Source organism: Sinocyclocheilus anshuiensis, unplaced genomic scaffold, assembly GCF_001515605.1.
Source record: "Sinocyclocheilus anshuiensis isolate Anshui unplaced genomic scaffold, SAMN03320099.WGS_v1.1 scaffold461, whole genome shotgun sequence".
Classification (NCBI taxonomy): Eukaryota; Metazoa; Chordata; class Actinopteri; order Cypriniformes; family Cyprinidae; genus Sinocyclocheilus; species Sinocyclocheilus anshuiensis.
In genome coordinates, this window is record NW_015541005.1 from 2,864,395 (window position 1) to 2,884,816 (window position 20,422).

The window sequence follows — 20,422 nt, forward strand, 5'->3', positions numbered from 1 at the left end:
TGCCAACACTTAAAGTCCATTATGAATTAAAATCGCCCTTGAAAAAAAACACACACACAAAATAACTCAACAATGACAGAACAATACTTTATATTGCCATGGTAAAAGAATGATTATTAGTTCAACAGCTGAGAGTCATCAATATTTCACTTCTTGTTTTGCATCTTTTTAAGTATTTCTTTTTTTATTGTAACGCTTAATTGGGTCATTAATGTTCATGTTTTATAAGACAAGAAAAAAAAATTCTTCATTGTTTGTGAATTTTTCTCTGGTGTAGGCTACTTGATGTTTCCTCATGAGTGGTGATGCATAAACAGCCTGGAAGTTTATTGTCCTAGAGACGCGGATACACAAACATACATCAGTAAGTTTTCTCTAGGAGAGAGGCAGGAAGTGGATGTTGTGTGGAGGCAAGGAAGGAAAATAAGGAGTTCTTTTTGGCTGCATGTGTGTACCGAAGGACAGTTCCCACAGCACACTTCTCAAGCTCCTTCCACACACACATGCGCGCAGTGGATGTGCCGCATTCCAGAACGTCTCAGGGGTACAAGGTCATGACTTTAATGGTAATGGATGACGTGGACACTCCTTCCCACAGACCAAACTCAAGAAAGAACGCACAAACATACACAAAGCATGAAGTATGTCAATGAGATGGTGACCGGCGGGTCAAGTGGTTAACCAATGAGAAAACCTTTGACCTTGTACAGTGGGTCATAAATTCCTGGTCAGATTGTGTAAACACAAGCAAGGAACAAATAACAAAACTTGAGTTGATTGTTTCGGACTAGCCTGACCTAACCACAAAAGAGAGTATTGTCTATGTTTTCTGAGGACAGTTTTTTTTCTCTAATTACTGCGGTGAAATGAAGGAGGGAAAAATTACATGATTCTGTCATTGTTTTCACAAACTTTTGGTGTTTTCCATTACTACCGTTAGAGGATAAAACGGTCAGAAGAGCTGAAAACCTACTTGGCACTGAGCAGATGGATTTTACAACATTTGTAATTGCTTTGCTCAAGGATACAGAGATAAAACAAAGCATAATTCACAGCTCATGGATGTCCCTTCCCAGAAATGAAACCCGCAACCTTTGTATTATCAGGCCAGATCGTCAAGCACCACCTCTCTTTTATGAATATTCAATATATTTTTACACATTTGTTTCGACACAGAGTGGGATCCAAAAGTCTCAGACTGCAGGAAATTCTGTGAAATTCAAAATTAAATATAAACATGGAATAAAACAATTGTAGGATTAAAAAAACAACATGAAAGATACATACAGTACTAAAAAGAAAATAAATATTATGAAAAAATTTGTGGGGAAATTGTATTCATATCTATAACTATGAATATTCTTATCACCACAAGTGCAGCTGTCATTAAAGCAAAAGGGAGGAAAGCCCAAATATGAATACTTTCTGAGATTCATACGAATTTTTCAACCTTTTACTTAAATTGTCATGCTAATAATTTCTAATAGAAAAAAACGTCTATATGAAAGCTATATGTCAGTTGTTACTGATTTAGATAAACAAAAGAAAAATGAATATTGTAAACAAATAAGTTTTATTTTTTAAGGTTATTTATATACTTATTTATTTTCAGTTTTATTCCTACATGCACAATCATGCACACACGAAAACATTACCTGATCAGGACAAAATTCCTCTATCTCCTGTGGTCTCACCCTGATGACTTTACCAGAGAAACCCACAGTTACCCTGTGCTGACAAATGCTGGAAAAATGCAACACTGGAGTATTTCCAAGCATATATCCACACACACACACACACACACACAAGACTCTTCTGTTTTGTCAGCAGGTAATACTGTATACTCCTGTTAGCTGGGTTTGCTAAATTGAGGCCCATGCTTCAGTGTATTACGGATGAATTTTTCAGCCTCTGGCCCAGATTTCTACTTTCAGTCCTTCCCATCATCTCTAAACTCAGGAAATCAGCATTATATCACATCGACTCACTGTCAAATGCGGTACATAACCGGTATTGCTCTGTGTGTTAATGTAATGGCTTGCAGTTTCAGGTGTAAAAACAAAGACAGATATCTGCGTAACCTGATCGCTGTGGCATCTCTCATAGTCTGCAGGTACACAGATAAAAACACTGATAATTTAGGGCCAACAGCTGACAATCACAAAACTGAAAGCATACACTTGTGTTGTTCCACTACTTAGTTTATGAACCAAATGTTTTCTGTTGGAAAGCATCTGGTGAGGCAGATTCAGATGGCACTGATGATCTAACACATTTCTTTTAATTTAGCTAGTTATTACAATTTTATTTACACAGGATGAAAGAGCATCATGAAAGTAAACAGCTTTCATTTATGTCACTCTATCTGATCATTGCTTAGAATTTCTGTTTCAATCAGACAAGATGTCAGTATGTGAACTGTACCATCCTGCTTTCCTGGACGAGTGGCTGTCACACGAATAGAAACTTGATTAAATGAGAATGTTAGTCTGCTTGATAAGATTCTATGTACAAAATACATACACTACATGCCCTTATTTACCCCACATACATTCCCTATAGCACTATAGATGTATCACTGCTTGACATCGCTGTGGTGATTTCGCCATTGTTTTGTAACCTGCAGCTGATTACTGTCTGAAGACTTTTATTATCTGTCCCGAGCACAGCGGGACAGCTGCCAATCTGATCTCAGACATACAGAGAGAACACTGCAAAATGCCAGGAAATTCCACTTTGAACAACTCCCAACAGCAGCAGCAGCACAGAAGATGCCTTTAAAACCAGGCCATGAGCCTGTTACATAAGGGTACAGAATGAGACTTCAACAAAAGGTGTATATTTCTCATGGGGACAAGAAAAAGAGAGCATGTTGTGATTGAAATAGAAAATGCCAGCAGAGTATGGCTAACCATGACAGAATTACAGTATATATATATATAATATACAGTAGTCAACATTTGAAGTGGATCAAAACCTTTCATCAAAGTTGTCCTAAAACCCCTAAAACCAATGTGTTCTTGTCTTAGGACAACTTTGATTAACTTTTTTGATCCACTTCAAATGTTGACTACTGTATAAATTAAAAGACATTTCTTTTAAATGTATAGCAGAGTAATGAGGCATAATTCAGTCTCAACTTCAGAATATGCAGGGATTCAAAATTCAAGAAGGAATTTCAAAAAAAGGAGAGAGAGAGAGAGAAATCATATGTATAATGGCAACAATTAAAAAGTTTTTCATATAAGCATGTCATACCTTTTTAATATTCTTGTGACTTTGTGACTGGATTTCCAGGACTGACCTGCATGTTTTGTTCTCATCACAGACGTGAACTCAAAAGTAAAGTGTTTTTGCCACCTAGTGGACATAATGGACAATGAGCTGAGAAAACGGAATTATAGGATAACATTTGTCATTTTAGTTATGTTATTATGTTTTCATATCCAAACTGACCCACAGTACATTTCATTAAGGACAGTCAATATGGAGGGATATGGTCAAGTTCTTAATGGGCATAACTTAATAGCTATTTAATTTAAATTATATTTATTATAATTATTAATTAATTGTATTAATACAATATTTAACCTGAAAAATGACACCTTTTTACTGTTTTATGGATCAGTGAATGAATGGATCAGTATTAAGGATTTCCATATTCAATATTAGTCTAGTAAGCAACAGAAACAACTGATATATTAACTGTATTATATATTAAATGACTTCTTTTTGTGATCTGATGTGGTTTCATGTCACAGAATGAGGTAGAAATTATACTGTTTTATAGTATTATACTACACATCATTGATAAAGGCTATGTCGATTAGCAATGCATTATAAATGTACTTTATTCTCATAAAACCCGAGGTGGCTTAAAGAACACATGAACCTTATGTAATTGCAGTCACATGTTTATTGTTTTCATGTTTCATCAGTTAAAACATCTCTATCTGCGTTTTATCAAGCTACAGCTACAGCCGGATAAATTGTCCATATAAGGGAGTTACTGAAATGTCATAAGTTATATTACTGAGCCCTACAAACAAGTACAAACCTGGTGTTCTTTATCATGTTTGGCAAATAAAGAAAATGTTTCTCTGAAAGAACATTTTTGTAGAACATTAATGTCCTTTGACAGTCACATGCCAGTTTATGTGATGAACTGCACTGCCTGTGGTTGTTTTCAGAGATGGTGACATCTTTTATTAATAAAAAGAATTTAGTACAATTTAGTTTTCTGTGCTACAAAACTTTCAACCTCTGTAGCATCAGTGCTATGTGCAAAAAAAGTTAACGTACAGGTAAGGTAAAAGGTAACGTACCTGATTAATACCAAGAACCTTATAAAGATCTAATTCAGAAAAGCTAATACCGCTATTTAAGCCCTTTTGGAACTAAAACAAGACAAAAAACAAGACTAAAAATGTTTTTTTAATTAATTTGTTGTTATATAATCACTTTGAATTCCTTGGCAGTATGAGGGTATATTATCCTGAAATATGAGTATATGATGAGAGGTTAGTGCATATTACTATGTCGCAAAGACTGGTACACAAATGTAAAAATCTCACCAAACATTTGCTGTGGTTAAAGAAGCCTTTATTTCATTGTGCTTTAAAATTCAAAAGCCAAATGAAGTGAGTTTGATTGAGTGTGTTACAACAGTAAGTCAACATTATGTGTATTAAGTCACAAAGGGATATTAAAGAGTGATTTTTAAGTCATGCATTACAATTTGGAATAATTGTGCTTATAGTTGCCATATAGTGGCACCCGTTAGATTATTTAAGCCACAGCACTATTGGTATGCTAGGTACATTTTCCAGCCCTTGTTGCCCTCATTCAGATTTTTGTCCACAAAGTTGACACCGGCTTTCTGATACACAGTCCAGGCATCAGGGTTGATCAGCAGAACCAGGTTTATGATCTGCGACTCACATCCTTCATTCAGGTACCACGCGTAGACATCGTTTCCACCGGTTCCAGAGTTGAGATTAATGCTGAGCTTTTTGAAGTCTTCATTCTGAAGCCTTACATTTTCCTGGAAGTTGATGGATGCGTTAAGAGCAGTGAGAGCCTTGCTCTTATCAGTTGTGCGGCGATACCAGAGGAAGACGTAGTTTCCACCAGCGTCACGATTGGTGTCTTCATCCACACGAGTGAAGCCCAGATCAAACTTTTGCTTGTCAGAAGAGAAGTCAACAGTTGCTGTGATCTCACAGATGTAGCTCGGCTTCTCTCTCTTCACCCAGAGGTAGATGAACTTTCCTCCCGCCTTACGGTTCAGATCACAGCCCAGTCTCTCCCAGCCATCTTTCAGAAGAGCAGGTTCTTCTTTGGCATCTTTGCTTACCTCGAGGCTCGTAATGGGAATGTCAGATTCAGTGCTGCCGTAGAAGTACCAAAGAAAGATGGGATTTCCACCAGCTCCTGCATTCAGATCCTTGTCCACCAGCTCATACCCAGCATCTGCCAGACCAGCTTTCATTTTGTCATTGAATGAAAACTGGATCCTGGTCACAGGTTTCAAGCCACACTCTTTCTTGTACCAAAGGAAGACCCGTTTTTTACCAGTTCCTTCATTGAGGTCAGAATTGATGAGCTGATAACCATTAGCTGCAAGTATTTCCTCCTCATCCTTAGTGGTGGAGACATTGAGCTTTGTTATTAGATGTGTTGCCATTTTTTTTCTTCACATAGGAAAAAAAAGAGCAAAAAAAGGGAACTTTGTTTATTTATTGCTTGATTACACAATAAGAAAAATATATAAATTCTTTATTCACTGTATTCATTTCTGACGTGCATAGCATTTCAAATCTTTGTTATTAAAAAAAATGTTTTAGTGCTAATGTCACAAGCACTTCAGTACTTAATAGTAGTAGAGTAATATGTACTCTTCACATACATATTTTGGCACATTACATCTATTTGCATATATCTACTTCAAAGCATTTCAAGGTAGAAAAATACTACATGTTAAATATTTGTTGTAATGAAATTTACATTTATCTGAAGTATATAGTGCCTCATATTGTTTCAAAGCAGCCTCACCTTAATAAACAGGAAAATAACAGTTACAAAATAAATTGGAAACACTATACAGTAACGTCCCATTTGTTAACATAACTGCATTAGCAGCATGAACTAACCATGATCAATATATTTTAAAGGATTGATTTATTATCTTTGTTAATGTTAGTTCAAAGTGCATTAATTAATGTTAACAAATACAATTTTTGATTTTAAAAAATGTACAATTTTATGTTGAAATTAATATTGACTAATATTAATAATTACTGTGGAAGTATCGGTCATTGTTAGTTAATGTAAACTAATGTACTTAACTAATGTTAACAAATTAAACCTTATTTTAAAGTTCTGCCAATTAATCAGTTGCTAAAATGCTTAAATTTCAGCTGTTAAGCAGCTCTACAGAAGACAATAGTGTAATTATTCAGCTCAATGTTAATTCAACTCAGTTCAATAACAGTGTCAATGCTACCAAGTTCATCAGTTATGAAACTAATTCAATTCAACTCTAAAGCAGCTCTACAGAAGGTAATAGTGTCATTATTCAGCTCAAGTCAGTTCAATGTTGATTCAATTTAGATCAGTTAGATTACCACCTTACCAGTAAATGCAGGACCTGTCTTGCTTGTTGTAGAAGACACAGATTTTGGCTGATGATAACAGAACAGATTTTTGAAGAGCTTTCATAGGACTCTCACTTATATATTGTATAATCTGCTACTCACCCTTGCTGTTATATCGTCATTAACCAACTTATTTCTCAACCTAGCACATGACCAACCTCTAACATTGAGATGTGGTTAAAGAAATGTCCGTTTTTTTCTGAGAGTGTAGGAATTTACAGAGCCTAAAAAAAGTCCAAACAGGTTAGGTGTGATAAGTCTTTTTCTTTTTCCAGTGAAGATGCGGTTTTATGTCTTGTCTAGATTTGGTGTTTTTTGTTTTTTGTACTGATTCAGTACTGATCTTGTTGAATTGTTTGGCAGTTTAAGAGAATAATGGGAACAAAGGAACATTCTTACTCATCCCTTTATTGTACAGAATAAGTAGACTGAACTCTCCATCATCACTGGCAAGGCAAACGTGGCCTTGGAAACATTACAGTATGTGTAACCACTAGGTTTTCCAAGGCCAAAGGTGATTTTAAAGTACAAAATCTGCTCTATCCCTGTGCTTGATTTATAATTATCACATTTTTTCTTGCTTTTTTATTATTATTTGTCTGTGCTCCAAGTTAACAGTTAACAGAATTTCATATGGCTTAAATTAAGGTGTATATTTAGACATTCTGTCAGTTGATTAGATTTTCCGTGATACACTGGCAATCCCATCTCTCCATTTATCCATATTTACCTCACCATAAAACCACATATATTTCATACAATGAACTGAATAATTCTGAACTGTTTCTTTTGATCTCACTCTATGTTGTTGTTAGGCCAGGGAAGACTTGCACAAAACCTTTACTTTAACAGCTCATACCAACTGGCCTCCATTACACTCATACCTAAACCTCAGTCTCATCCGGGTCACGGCACTCATGTGTCTGGTTTGCTCCAAACAGGACCTGACCCGGCAACAACCGGCGTGGGAGATGGGCACACTAATGACCAGTGTTGAGGGTAATGCATTACAAGTAACGCGAGTTACGTAATCAGATTACTTTTTTTCAAGTAACTAGTAAAGTAACACATTACTTTTTAATTTACAAGAGAATATCTGAGTTACTTTTTCAAATAAGTAACGCAAGTTACTTTTTTTTTCCAATTTATTGATTGACAGCTCTCCTGTCCCCATGTTGAGAGAAATCAGAAGATGTTACTGTAGTTAATGCATTACTTTTAAAAGTAACTTTCCCCAACACTGCTAATGATGCTAAAGACCGTATAGCCTCTTAATGTCAGTCACTAATCTGGTTTACATGTACAGCACTTACTCGCTGACCTCCATTGCATGAACATAAGGGATCATTTAAATTTTTTCAATGGGAAATATTTTTTGGTTTTACATCTATAGACAGATGACATAGAGAAAGAACGATTAAGAACAAGCCATTAGCCAACACCATTTCAGTTTTGATGGAAAGTCCTAAACAATACAGTATACTGTCATTTGATCTGTGACATGCTACTGTAACCAACGCTGAACACAGCAGGTTTCAGATGTTGAAAATATATTATCCGGAATTCAGAGTTATTCAGTTAATTCAGCAAAAAAAAAAAAAAAGTTCCTAAAACACAGTTTAATTCAAATTAATATCAGAATCAGAATCAGAATCAGAAGAGCTTTATTACCAAGGAGGCTGAATCATATATGAATGGAAATTCATAATACTGGACACATTCTACAGCCTTTATTATAATTGATAATAGAATTTTGTGAATCACTAAAGCACCTAATCACACGAAACCATTTAGAAAACTCAGAAGAACATGGAAATTGTCTTTATCATATCCATATAAAATAAATAAAGGAACAAATAAAGGAAAAAAAAAATATATATATATATATATATAGATAAGATACAACTATTTGAAAATCTGGAATCTGAGGGTGCAAAAATAGCACTTACTGTACATTTGCATGCTAAAATTAACAAATTAAGCAAAAGAACTAATGCAGAAATAATTTCTCATTTCATTTTTTCAGTGGGAAATACCTTTTGTTTTACTGTAGACAATTGTCAGCTGATCTGCCACATACCACTGAGCACAGCAGGTTTTGCATGTTCATTATCATAATCAGAAATTAAGAGTGGTTCAGTTTATCAATATAAAATATGACATTTCCTTAAAGACATTTAATAAAATCTGATTTGGCAGTTCAATCCTGTATGCCATAGTAAAGGTAACACATTTTCAATTGGTTCTGTGTCATAAATAAACATTTACCAAGTCTTACGTTATCAAGTTTGAACAAACAGACAGATATCACCTGTGATACCTTTGCATGCTGAATATAAATAAACCAACAAAAAAAAGCAGTACCAGTTTTTCCAGCGGAAAAATACTTATTGTTTTACTGTAGACATATTGTCAGGTGACACAGAAAGAGAAAGAAAAAACAACATCACACTTTTGAGAAAAGTCACGAGTAATATGTTGTTGAAAAAACGTGCTGATTTTGAATTGAATTTATCATGAGAACAGCAGGTTTCAAATGTAAAAAAATATATATCAGTATCATTATCTATTCAGTTTATCAATCTAAAAAACAAAAATCACTTCCTAAAAGACCAATCCATTTTGCAAAGCACTTGTTCTAAACAGCAGGGGGGCTTTTTCTGTTGTATCTATTATTTCTGTGATTTTATCAATTTTTTGTAAGCAACCTACTAGATTACTGTAGTAGCAGATATCTTATTAGTGCCTGATTCTTTTTATACAATAGATTTTTATTCATTAATAAAGTGCTTGAGACTGTGCACACTATTTTGGTGCCTTCAGCCAGCCAGGATAACATATGCGACTATAAATATTGTCAACTGACAGATAGTAAAAGCCAGATTAAAACAAGCCATTAAAGCCAACATTGTCACAGATTTGATGAAAATCACAAGAAATAAATTGTCAAAAAAGGCCATTAAATCTGCCACACACTATTTTAGTGGGAAATACTTTGTTGAATACAGATGACACAGAAAAAAAGAGAAATTAAGAAATTACAACATCAGATTTTGATGGAAAGTCCTAAACAAAACAGTAAATTGTCATCTGATCTGCCACATGCTACTGTAACCTACGCTGAGCACAGCAGGTTTCAGATGTTAAAAAAATATTATCCATAGTTCAGTGCTGATAAATTTATCAACCTAAAGTATTTCACTTCCTAAAAACTATTTTAAACAAATACGGAAGCTGAACTATATAAAAATGGAAATTCAAAACGCTGGACACTGGATACCTCATATAGCCCTTAATATAATTGATTCATTTTGTGAATCTCTAAAACATCTGATCATTAGATCAGTAAAGAAGACACCTATGAAACCATTCAAAAAGACTATAAATTAAACAGAATGCCCCTTAATGAAACGGCTCCATACAGACTATAGCTATTGGGCCTAAAAATCATGAAGACCTTGATAAGCATATTCAGACTTTAATATTATTAGCAGATGCCACTCATGGGGAGCAGGTGTTGCTCTGTCATATCTACCAGGCCAGAATAACAGTGATAAAAGATGACAGTGACATCTAAAGAGCTCAAGCTCAGTCAAGTGTCGCCCTTCACCAGATATCTGTGCCTTTCAGGAGAGCAGAGGGAAAAGATTTCCTCTGGCTATGTAAAGAGTCTGGATTGCAAGGTGATGTTGTTATTAGGTGTAATTTCAATCTAACTTTCACGTTTCTTCTTAAAAGTAGACATCTTATACGAGTAATATTCATAGCTGCCTTCATTTTGCAACCTAAGCCCTTAATACCTAAGATCGGTATTTTAATTTAAAGAAAAGCGATAGTTTACTAATAATAATGTCATACAAGACCTTTTCAGGAATGTACATCAAAGAAGGCTAGCAAGCCTTTGGATTCATTTGTATTTATAAATCACTATTGTTTCTTTTGTAGTGTGCATGCATAACGTATCACCAGATATATCCCAAAGACAGGTACACAAATGTAAAAATCTCACCAAAGCATTTGTTGTAGTTAAAGTCGGCTTTATTTCATAATGCATGCTTTCCACTAGCACCGCGATTGGAGTCTTCATCCGCACAGGTGTAGCCCTGCTCAAACAGGTGCTTGTCTGGCTAAAAGCACCATTACTACCATTAAACCTTTAGTTTGGTCATAAGTATGTCTTTTTTTTCTTCTTTTTTCAAATAACCACTTGTTACAACCAAGGAATGCAGAAGGCTGAAGGACTTCACAAGAGTGACAAACAGTCAAAGAAACAAAATTGCAAAAAATAAACTGTTTTACAACAGTCCATGGTCATAATATACTGTGTGCTCTGTGGGAAGCTGTTCTGCCACCTCATGGACATAATGAGCACATGTTTCATTTAGTAAACGTTTCTTATCCAAAGCGACTTACAGTACCCTCAATAAAATAAAGTAAATCTGAAGCAAGCTGGGGTCAAGTGCTTAATGGGCATAACTTTAAGAATTTATGAATAGTTCATCGACCACTCCTTTTTAATTTTCGAGTTTGTGTTTTTTGGGAGGGACAATTTCATTCTTGAGAGTTTATGATATCTGTGTAGTGCAGGATCAGTCTTGAATATTTTGGTGTTTTTATAGAAGAGAACATAAAGGTGTATATCTGCTCAAAATACATTTTGTCCACATTAAGAACTTACAGATGACTCAAAGCCAACAAATATAAACCAAAAAGCAAGCCAAAAAAAATTGGGTTCTTTAGCTATTTGTTTATGCATATTTCAAACTTATTAAAGACACATATAAAAGTGATTTACTAAAACAGCATAAAACAATCAACTGACAAATCCAAGCATTCAAATAGCATATTTGAAACATTGTACATTAAAGGGATAGTTGACCCAAGAATGAAAATTCTTCAAATAAAATCATAAAATTAAGAATGAATCACTGATGTCACATGGACTATTCTAATGATGTCCTTACTACCTTTTTGGGCCTTGAAGATGTCAGTTGCTTTGCTGTCTATGGAGGGTCAGAAAGCTCTCGGATTTCATCAAAAATATCTTAATTTGTGTTCCCAAGATGAACGAAGGTCTAACGGATTTGTAACAACATGAGGGTGAGTAATTAATGACAGAATTTTCATTTTTGGGTGAACTGTCCCTTTAACGAGCACAATGTAAGAATCTTTCATCTTCATCTTATCACTCCAAAAAAAAGTTTTAAAGTAGATTCAGTATTTTTTTTTATTTACGTTACAACCAGGTGCTGCGTGTCAGTGACTCCCCAGATCTGCCCTGCCTGTTTGGGAGAGACTTGAGATACTCTAGATGCCGAATAGCATCTTCTTGGTTGTGCCTTACATAGTACACTAAATAGGATATAACCATTGTAAACCAGCCAAACATTGTTATTAGCATAGCAAAGTCAGTGGTCCTCCGGAGTGCAGCGCAGAAGTCAAGATCAGTCGCTACCAGGATGAAGGGCATACCTTGAGCTCCCAACTCCTCAGGTTCAGAAGTGTTGCACAGCACCTCAGCGAGGGAGGAGGGATCTAAGAGCAGCTGTGGCATAGCCAGCTGCAGACGGCAGTCACACAGCCAGGGGTTATGAGAGAGGTTAGTCTGGGCTCTGAGGTCGCCAAACGCCTCGGGGTCCAGTGTCTCCAGCAGGTTAAAAGAAAGGTCCAGGCTGCTTAACGAGTCCGCTTGGCCTCGAAAGGCTCCAGGCTCCAGATGGACCAACCTGTTGTGAGAAAGATCTAGTTTGAACAGCAGTGGGAGCCCTATAAATGAATCCGATGGTATGGTAAAAAGCAGGTTGTTGTCTAGGTATAGATGTCGTGTGTTGTTCGGAAGGCTATGTGGCACCGCAATTAAGTTCATGTCTCTACAACGGACCATCAGCCCACCGTCGACACTCTCTGAGCAGAAGCAGCTCTCTGGGCATTCTGCATGGTGGGACTCTGACATGCACACATCCAAGATGTGCAGAAGAAGCATGAAAGTGAGAGAAAGGCAGCTGGCCACAGCATGACCCTCCCAGAGGAAGCTGAACATCAGGAGGAGGAAAAGCACACCAGCTTAAGACTCCAAAAACAAACAGGAAACAGGAAGAAAACAACAAGTCATTACAACTGACACCCTGCTATCATTATGCTTGCTGATTGCGGAGTTATTTTGAGCATTAATGGGCCCTTTTGTGAGGTTAATTACCATCAAGCAACTGATGGTTTTCTTACGACACAAACTTGCCTGTATTTTTTCATTTGTACAGGATGAATAAGAAATAATAATAGAAAACGATTGGTACACATCTAATTTGTATATATTATTTGCTTTGTTCAGTGTATCATTCTTCGACAGTCCATTAATGTTATCTTTCACTAATAGCCTATCTCTATACAAATACTAATAAAGTCTGTCAATATATATATATATATATATATATGGGAACTTAATGGGAAAAGGCATAAATACTTACCTGACAAAAAAGATGCAAACTCGCCTCATAAACGCTGGTGGTTTTAAGCGCATAAACACGTTGTACATTGTTGAGATTATTTCTTTCGATTTTCCTTTGAAAATTTGCTCACCCGTTGTCGTTTATTCACTTATATCCTCCTAGCGTCGGAATGTGAACGTTTCTTCATTACCCAAACGACGCATGGTGTTTCCAAAATCTTAATTATTCATTCACAAATTAAATGGGTACAAGTTCATTACTGTCGTGAGGACCAGCTTGACCGCAGAGAAGCCTCTCTGCTCTGGTGTGATTTTGGAACACGGGATGTTTCCTCTCATACACAACGCAAGATAAACTACAGATGGCGCTATGTGAACGATTGAGTTTTCATGACGCAGCTCTATGCACCTTTCAAATCACTTAAATTCAATGAAGTTTTTTTGTCAATAACATTATTAATTTAATTTTCATAATAATTTAGTTTATTAAGATCCAAAACATTAAGCTATTTTTCCACAAACTAGTAAAATGTTTTTACTTTGTTGTTAATTTACAAATTCTATTATAAAAATGTATCACCAAATGGTAATAACTGATTTTAAAAACACACAAAGTTGAGGATTTCTCGCTATGCTTTTATTTTATTTAAAAGTGATCTCTGACTTTTGGATTGCATGCCACAAAAACACAACATTCCATGTTTTAGCCTATACTATAATATATTCATTACATAAAGTCAACAGAATTACATTTTGACATTTTTCTTTAGCCTGCAACTATACCATGAAAGTATCATGAATCAGTCAATAAACAAATCTGTAACACTGTGACTTCATGTGCTTTATTTCTGCACGAGTTGGACAGACTCATCTCTGCTCTAGAAACTAGCAAAGGTTAGAGCATCTGAGCATAAATATTTGTGTTGGATAAAAAAATATTTAATACCTTTAGCAACTGTATGTAAGATTATTGTCTTGAAATACCTGTTTCAAAATCATTCTGAAGGTACACCGACTTCTAACAAGTCAAAGGAATTCTGTTTCTTTCTCACACTAGCCCCAAAATGTCTGTTCTGGGAATATGTAGGGCCTAATTCTTTATTGAGCGGGTACGAAATTACGCGAAAAGGGCGGATTGCTTTAAGGCAGCAACAACGACAGTGGTATTTACGACAGTGAATTCCATTCCCTTAACTGTTGGGGGCTCCAAAGTCGCAAAGATAGGCAAAACTACATACAGTTGTTTTAAATGTAATCAAATCAGTTCAGTTCAGCACAGTCTGTTAGGCCAAGCTCATCTGCTGTAGTGAAGCTAGACAAAAGTCTTAGTTGATAGGTCAGACTGTGTAATATTTCTTATATTTAGGGATGTACAGTAAGCATGTCCTGTAACCATTTTATACAGTGATTAACCTTTCACTGAACCAACATCAGTCATCAACAGCAGTCTTATGATCTCTTCCACTTGTGGATATCATCAGCATCCTCCTCCAGCACTGCCGTCACGTCACCCAGCGCAATCATCAGCTGTGCCAGGTAGTATGTTGTCATAATAATGTGCTTTTTGTATTCTACATCAAAGACATTGAACTTTGTCAGTGCAATCGTGAGGTCAGAAGCCATGAAGACCAGGCCGCCCAGCAGGATGAGCGGCCGCCGTGTACGAGCAGCCAGTGTGGCCATGATAACAATGAGCAGTATGTAACCCCCTATGGCTGGGACGAGAAGGTCAGCTTCTGGTTCAAGCCGTAGGAAGGGCACCAGGTAAGCATACATTCCAATGCCGAACAACCACAGGATGAGGTAGAGGATAAAGAACGAGACAGACGAAGATGTTGCAGAATATCGAGAGGACAGGAAGGAAATAGAGTAAAGCAAGTGGGCCAGAGCAAAACAGCCCATTCCTAAAAAAAAAAAAGACAGAGATAAGACTGTGATGCAGAGCTATTATAGTTAACTAAAACTACAACCATAAAAAACTCGATGACAAAAACACAACAAAAAAATGATCAAAACTAAAATTAAAATGAAAAAAATAAAAATCTAATTCAAACTATTAATACTACAACAACACTGCCATGGAGAAATTAGTAATTAATAATATGTAATCAGTTGTTAAAAGTGTATATTAAAAAGGAAATAAAATGTAAAGTAAACCAAAATGAAAATATAATAACAAATGTGAATATAAATTAATATAATTTTTAATTAACTTTTTTGAAAATTCCATTATTCTGAAAGGTGATCCTCATTTTATTCTTATTACTGTAATACTGTACACGCACACACACACACACACACACACACACACACACACACACACACACGCACGCTTAAAACAAAAACAGAAAAAAAATCAATGTGATACACAAACACTTCACAATTTAAATTATAATAATAATAATATATTATTGTGCCTTATGGTCTTAAAATAGTGTGAAAAGTAAGAAAAGTTTGTTCCCCTCTTGACTTTATAGTGAAATATGACCTGGATAGTAACCCTGGTTGTCTTAAATTAAGGTATGGGACAGGAAGAAATAACCTTTACCATGGATAAAAAGTTCTGGCCAAATAAGGCAACAGTCTCCGCCCGCTGAGAGCAGCAACCCTCCAGCCACGCCCACTAGACCCCGCCCTCCATTATAGCTGAGCACCAGAAGGACCAGACAGAGGATGGGAGCGGCCTTAATGCCAGCGGCTAGAAGAGAGGGGGCGGAGTCTGGGATCCACAGGTAGAAGTATATCATACAGGATGCAAAAAAAGGGAGGAGATAAAGAAACAGCACACAGGTCTGGAAAACAAGAGATGGAGAAAAGAATGAAAACAATACAGGCATGATTTTTATTTAAAAAAAATACACAGTCTGCACTTGCTGTGCTCTAAACAGAATTCGATCAGTATTACAACACTTTAATTAAACATTAAATGCAAATATCTTTATTATAAAAGAAAATCACACAGGATATGTGTGATTCTAAGCTAGAAAAATTATTTTGTGACTAAATGTGGACCTAAATGAGTAAACTGGATGTGGTAGAAGTGCACAAATAGGCCCACAAGAGCAGAACACAGGTGTCTGTATTTGTGCGCAGGCGTGTGTGTGTGTGTGTGTTTGCTGTGATTACCGTGTTCCTGCGTTGTCTGCGGTCATAAGCACTCGTTTCCAGGATGTCCATCTCTGTCTTCTGGCCTAAACAGTCACACACGCAGCCTTCTCAGATGTGGGCCACCTACTCCACAGCTGGGAGATCTGCAATACCTCTGTCAACTATGTATGCCAGGGTGTTTCATTGGCTGGGGTAGGTCTGGACTTTGGACCATTATGAGTGATGCATTATCTGTCAGATTGTTCGGTCATAAACAACGTACACCCCTCACTCTCTCTCCCGGTTTCTGTGCCTGTCTCTCTCTCTCCGTCTATGTTTCTCTCTGCATTATGGCCTGTTACCCTGTAGTGACATCATCGCCAAGAGCAAAGGTTTGATGATTGAGACAAGTTCAGAGAGATAAACTTTTTTTTGGTATTTATTATTAATTAATGCTAGAAAAGTATCTTTCCCAGTCTGTTTTATGTCTTTTCAGCTTCTTTCAGCTCATTCACTATATTAGCTTTTTTGATGTACGTGTAGGTGTCAGTAAGGATAGACAACACATATAATCTTTATAAATATAATATGTATTTTTTTTACATCTTGTAATTATTCTAATAATTACTATACTACTTATTCGTTCTAGTTCTTATTGATCATTAGCTTCTCAGTTGTTAGTGGTTTTAACAGCATGGTTGTAAAATCTGTTGCAATTCTGGAGATATTGCCGTTTCCCCCACTTTTGCCCACTTGAGGGCGCCACAGAGCTAAAGTGTTATGATATAAAAAGGGGGAATTATTGTCATTTCTCATTTAAAGTATAATATAACACTTTTGTCATACATTTGTTAATAAGCGTGATTTGAGACGTGTATGTAGATTTTTGTTACTTGAAACAGCCAAATGTAAACGAAAAAATAAATTAAAATATTTTAAAAACTTGATGCACTAAACATTAAAATATAAATAGACATATTTTTTAAAAATAAAAATAATTTTACGAATGAAAAAAAATATTACTAAACCTTTAACAAAAATAAAATGATAATGCAGAATATAAAAATTAAAATGAATCAAACTAATGATAAAACGTAATAGTATCTCAAAGACACTAAAATAACTCAAACTAAAATATCCTGTTTAAAGATCACTTTTTCCATCATGAATAATACTACAGTGCTCCTTTAAAATATCCAAAGCCAATGGATTCACACAGTCTAATCATTAACAATCCTGGCCGACATGCACTTTAACCTTCTCTATCCCCGCAGTCTCTCAAGTTCAAACAGCAAAGAGAGAGATCGACGGACATCGAGAAGAAAGAGAGAGTGATACATAGAGAACAGGTGAGGAATTAGCAGGTAAGTGAAGGTTGTGAGGACAAATTGTGTCGGTGAGATCAGTGCGTTCGAGATAAAGGAAGGTGGAGAAAATGAAAAAGGGGAGGAGCCAAAGTTTGAATCAAGAACATGTGTGGGGGAATAAATCTAGTGCATGCTGGTTTGATGTTCTAGAGTTTACAGAATTACATTTGTTATTGTGTAGATGTGAATAATAATAAGCTCTCTTGAACTACTTTAGCAGACCAACCAATAAGAAAATTATTTCATGGTTCATCTGCTGAATCCCTTATCTCACTTTGTAGATATGACTGATAGAGCTTTAAAGGTTGGAATTGTGGGATATGGACATTTAGGTGAGTTCTCCAATGAAAACGTCTGTTTCAAGAGCCACAACTTTCTCTACTTTGATTAAATTTGCACTTAAAATCTAATGTTGTTGTAGAGCTGTTATCACTCTTATGTTCAGTATCAGTTCATGTTGTCAGAACATGTGTATTTAATATTTTCTCCTTTTTCAGGCCAGTTTCTTGTTGAGAAGATCCAAAAAGAAGGGCCTGAGGCAGGACTGCAGTTAGCATTTGTTTGGAACCGAAATGCAGACAAACTTAGAGAGTCACTGCCCAAAGAGCTGATTCTACATGACCTCTCAGATTTCACACGCAGGTAAATTTGTATTTGTATATATAAAGTTTATATACGCTTGTTGAATATTTGTTTAAGAGACTGCAAAACAGAGCGTGTTACTGTGGCACTTTACAGGTGTTTTATGTGTGTTTGGCGTTTCAGAGACACCGATGTAATAGTGGAGGTGTGCCATCCAATGATAGTTAAAGAGTTTGGCGTCAGATTTCTGTTACATGCTCACTTCCTGGTAACTTAAGTCTATCCTTTATATTTTCACCTGAAATCCTGTCTGCCATAGTATTTACATTTATTTCATAATGATAATTAGCTGTACTGCCCAAGTAATTGTTAAAACTGTCTCCAATCATGTTTTCCCTTCCTCAGGTGGGCAGCCCTTCTGCCCTTTCTGACCCCCAGCTTGAGCAAGATCTTCGTACTGCTGCAAAACAACATGGGAAAACACTTTATGTGCCCAGTGGTGCATTATGGGGTGGCCAAGATATTCAAAAAATGAATGACAGTGGAACTTTACGGGTAAGACTATTTTCTTATAATTATTTTTTTTAATACAAGGAATTCAAGCACTGTTCAAAATTAAATCTAACTGTCCATAAAAAAAAACATTTATCTCCAAGAGGTGGTCTGCCTAAATAAAAATACTAAATATTATCCAAAACTAAAGTTCAACATAAGTTTCATTGTCCCTGCCACATGAAAATATATGAAAATAAATTTCAAATGTCTCTCTTATAGGCTCTCTCCATCCGAATGTCTAAACATCCCTCTTGCTTTCGGCTGACTGGTGGTCTGCTCTCTGATTGGAGGGAGGGAGAGGGGAGGCGGGTCTTGTATCACGGCTCAGTAGCAGAGCTCTGCCCCATCGCCCCAAATAATGTGAACACTATGGCAGCTGCGGCCATAGCCGCATCAAAGCTGGGCTTCAATGGGGTTACCGGCGAAATAGTCTCAGACACTGCGTGAGTCACAAACTGGACCTCAAAAATCTGACATTAACACTCAAAACCTTTCCGTTACACAGAAAACTGCCTCCATACCATAGACCAGGCCACTTTTAAAGTTGGCATGAAATTAAAACATATTGATCTTACTGTAAATGACTCAGTCATGCATGTTTCTATTTTTCTTTTTTATTCGAACTTCTAATTCTTAATCAAAATATGGACCTTCTGGTGAAATGCCAGACTTCTCCAATCATTTAAACTCCGCTCCCTTCTTACGATCGACTGCAGACTCGCATTCAGATCTGCCTTCATCTGATCAACAACCATCTGATAGTCTCCGCCCTATCATTTCTATTTTTTGATAATCTGTTTCACTCAGATGTATGTCACAATACAGAAGAAAAGATATGTCTCTACTTCGGTTTCATCGTGGAAACTAGATCAAAACCAGATTTTGAAGCTTTCCAATATGAATGGTAGAGGCACTTGCCACAGCTTTTAGGTGGTGCTTGGGCGTTGCTATGTCTTGTAATATCTATAGGATTCAGAATGACTTTTATCATGCTGCTAGGTGGCTCAAGTAAAGAAAATGTACCATTAGTACGACTAACCATTAGTATGAGCTATAGGATTTGTAACGCGAGTGTTACTGGAATCTCTCTTTCCCCTTCTCTCCAGATTATCAGACTACCATATTGTAGAGGTTGAGGTAACTGGTCCAGATGGGTTCACAGTGAAAACAGTGAGACAAAACCCCGCCAAACTGGGAGCTGTAACAGGAAATGCCACATACAATTCCTTCTGGAGCAGCTTACTGGGTAAGTATAAGAAAGACAGATGGAGTAAACCGATGCAGTGCATTGCCTAAAACCCCAGTATGCACTGAACATCTTTAGCCAAATCTGGATTTACACAGAGAACGCAGGCATAAAAATACATCTTTTGGAACTGTCCACTTTGCTTTCTGTTCTGTTAAAATTTAACAGAAAGTCCAAAATGGTACATGAATATGCGGTTACATATCTCTCTGTGTCATCTGAATTTCTGTTTGTCTTTTTTCAGTCTGCAAGGGTCATGGAGGGAGGGTATTTCTGTGTTGATAACAGTGGATTGCTGCAGAAAGTGTACAAATTAACCGACGAAAACACACGATGTGGCACATGATGAATTAATAAAACAAGTGTAATGGTAATAATGTTGTAGACTTTAATTTCAGTTACACAGCTACAGCTGTGATAGATATGACAAACTCTAACAGTGCTGGTGTATATTTGTATTACAGTACCAATGATGTTCCAGTGT

General features: G+C 36.3%; 4 protein-coding genes across 5 annotated transcripts; 1 reads left to right on the plus strand and 3 right to left on the minus strand.

The window, feature by feature from the left end:
- Window positions 1–4,563: 4,563 nt before the first annotated feature.
- LOC107690343 (uncharacterized) lies at window positions 4,564–6,712 on the minus strand. Its single transcript, XM_016488644.1, has 2 exons — window positions 6,635–6,712; window positions 4,564–5,693 (listed from the first exon to the last, which is right to left on the minus strand). The coding sequence occupies exon 2, from the start codon at window positions 5,684–5,686 to the stop codon at window positions 4,802–4,804; it is 885 nt and encodes a 294-aa protein (XP_016344130.1). The 5' UTR covers window positions 5,687–5,693; window positions 6,635–6,712; the 3' UTR covers window positions 4,564–4,801.
- Window positions 6,713–11,892: 5,180 nt separating this feature from the next.
- On the minus strand, window positions 11,893–12,696 carry LOC107690327 (leucine-rich repeat-containing protein 3B-like). The gene has a single exon (XM_016488630.1). It carries the CDS (start codon window positions 12,694–12,696, stop codon window positions 11,893–11,895), a length of 804 nt encoding a protein of 267 aa, XP_016344116.1.
- A 1,037-nt stretch (window positions 12,697–13,733) lies between these two features.
- LOC107690344 (lysoplasmalogenase-like) lies at window positions 13,734–16,393 on the minus strand. Its single transcript, XM_016488645.1, has 3 exons — window positions 16,228–16,393; window positions 15,650–15,893; window positions 13,734–15,005 (listed from the first exon to the last, which is right to left on the minus strand). Exons 1-3 carry the CDS (start codon window positions 16,276–16,278, stop codon window positions 14,551–14,553), a joined length of 750 nt encoding a protein of 249 aa, XP_016344131.1. The 5' UTR covers window positions 16,279–16,393; the 3' UTR covers window positions 13,734–14,550.
- A 1,061-nt stretch (window positions 16,394–17,454) lies between these two features.
- aspdh (aspartate dehydrogenase domain containing) lies at window positions 17,455–20,385 on the plus strand. Of its 2 annotated transcripts, none has more exons than XM_016488608.1 (8): window positions 17,455–17,552; window positions 17,837–17,887; window positions 18,053–18,197; window positions 18,321–18,405; window positions 18,543–18,692; window positions 18,912–19,135; window positions 19,799–19,938; window positions 20,183–20,385. In XM_016488608.1, the coding sequence occupies exons 2-8, from the start codon at window positions 17,839–17,841 to the stop codon at window positions 20,218–20,220; spliced, it is 831 nt and encodes a 276-aa protein (XP_016344094.1). In that variant the 5' UTR covers window positions 17,455–17,552; window positions 17,837–17,838; the 3' UTR covers window positions 20,221–20,385. The 2 variants fall into 2 exon arrangements, with proteins under 2 accessions (XP_016344094.1, XP_016344095.1); XM_016488609.1 differs by having other exon boundaries at window positions 17,455–17,537.
- Window positions 20,386–20,422: the final 37 nt, after the last annotated feature.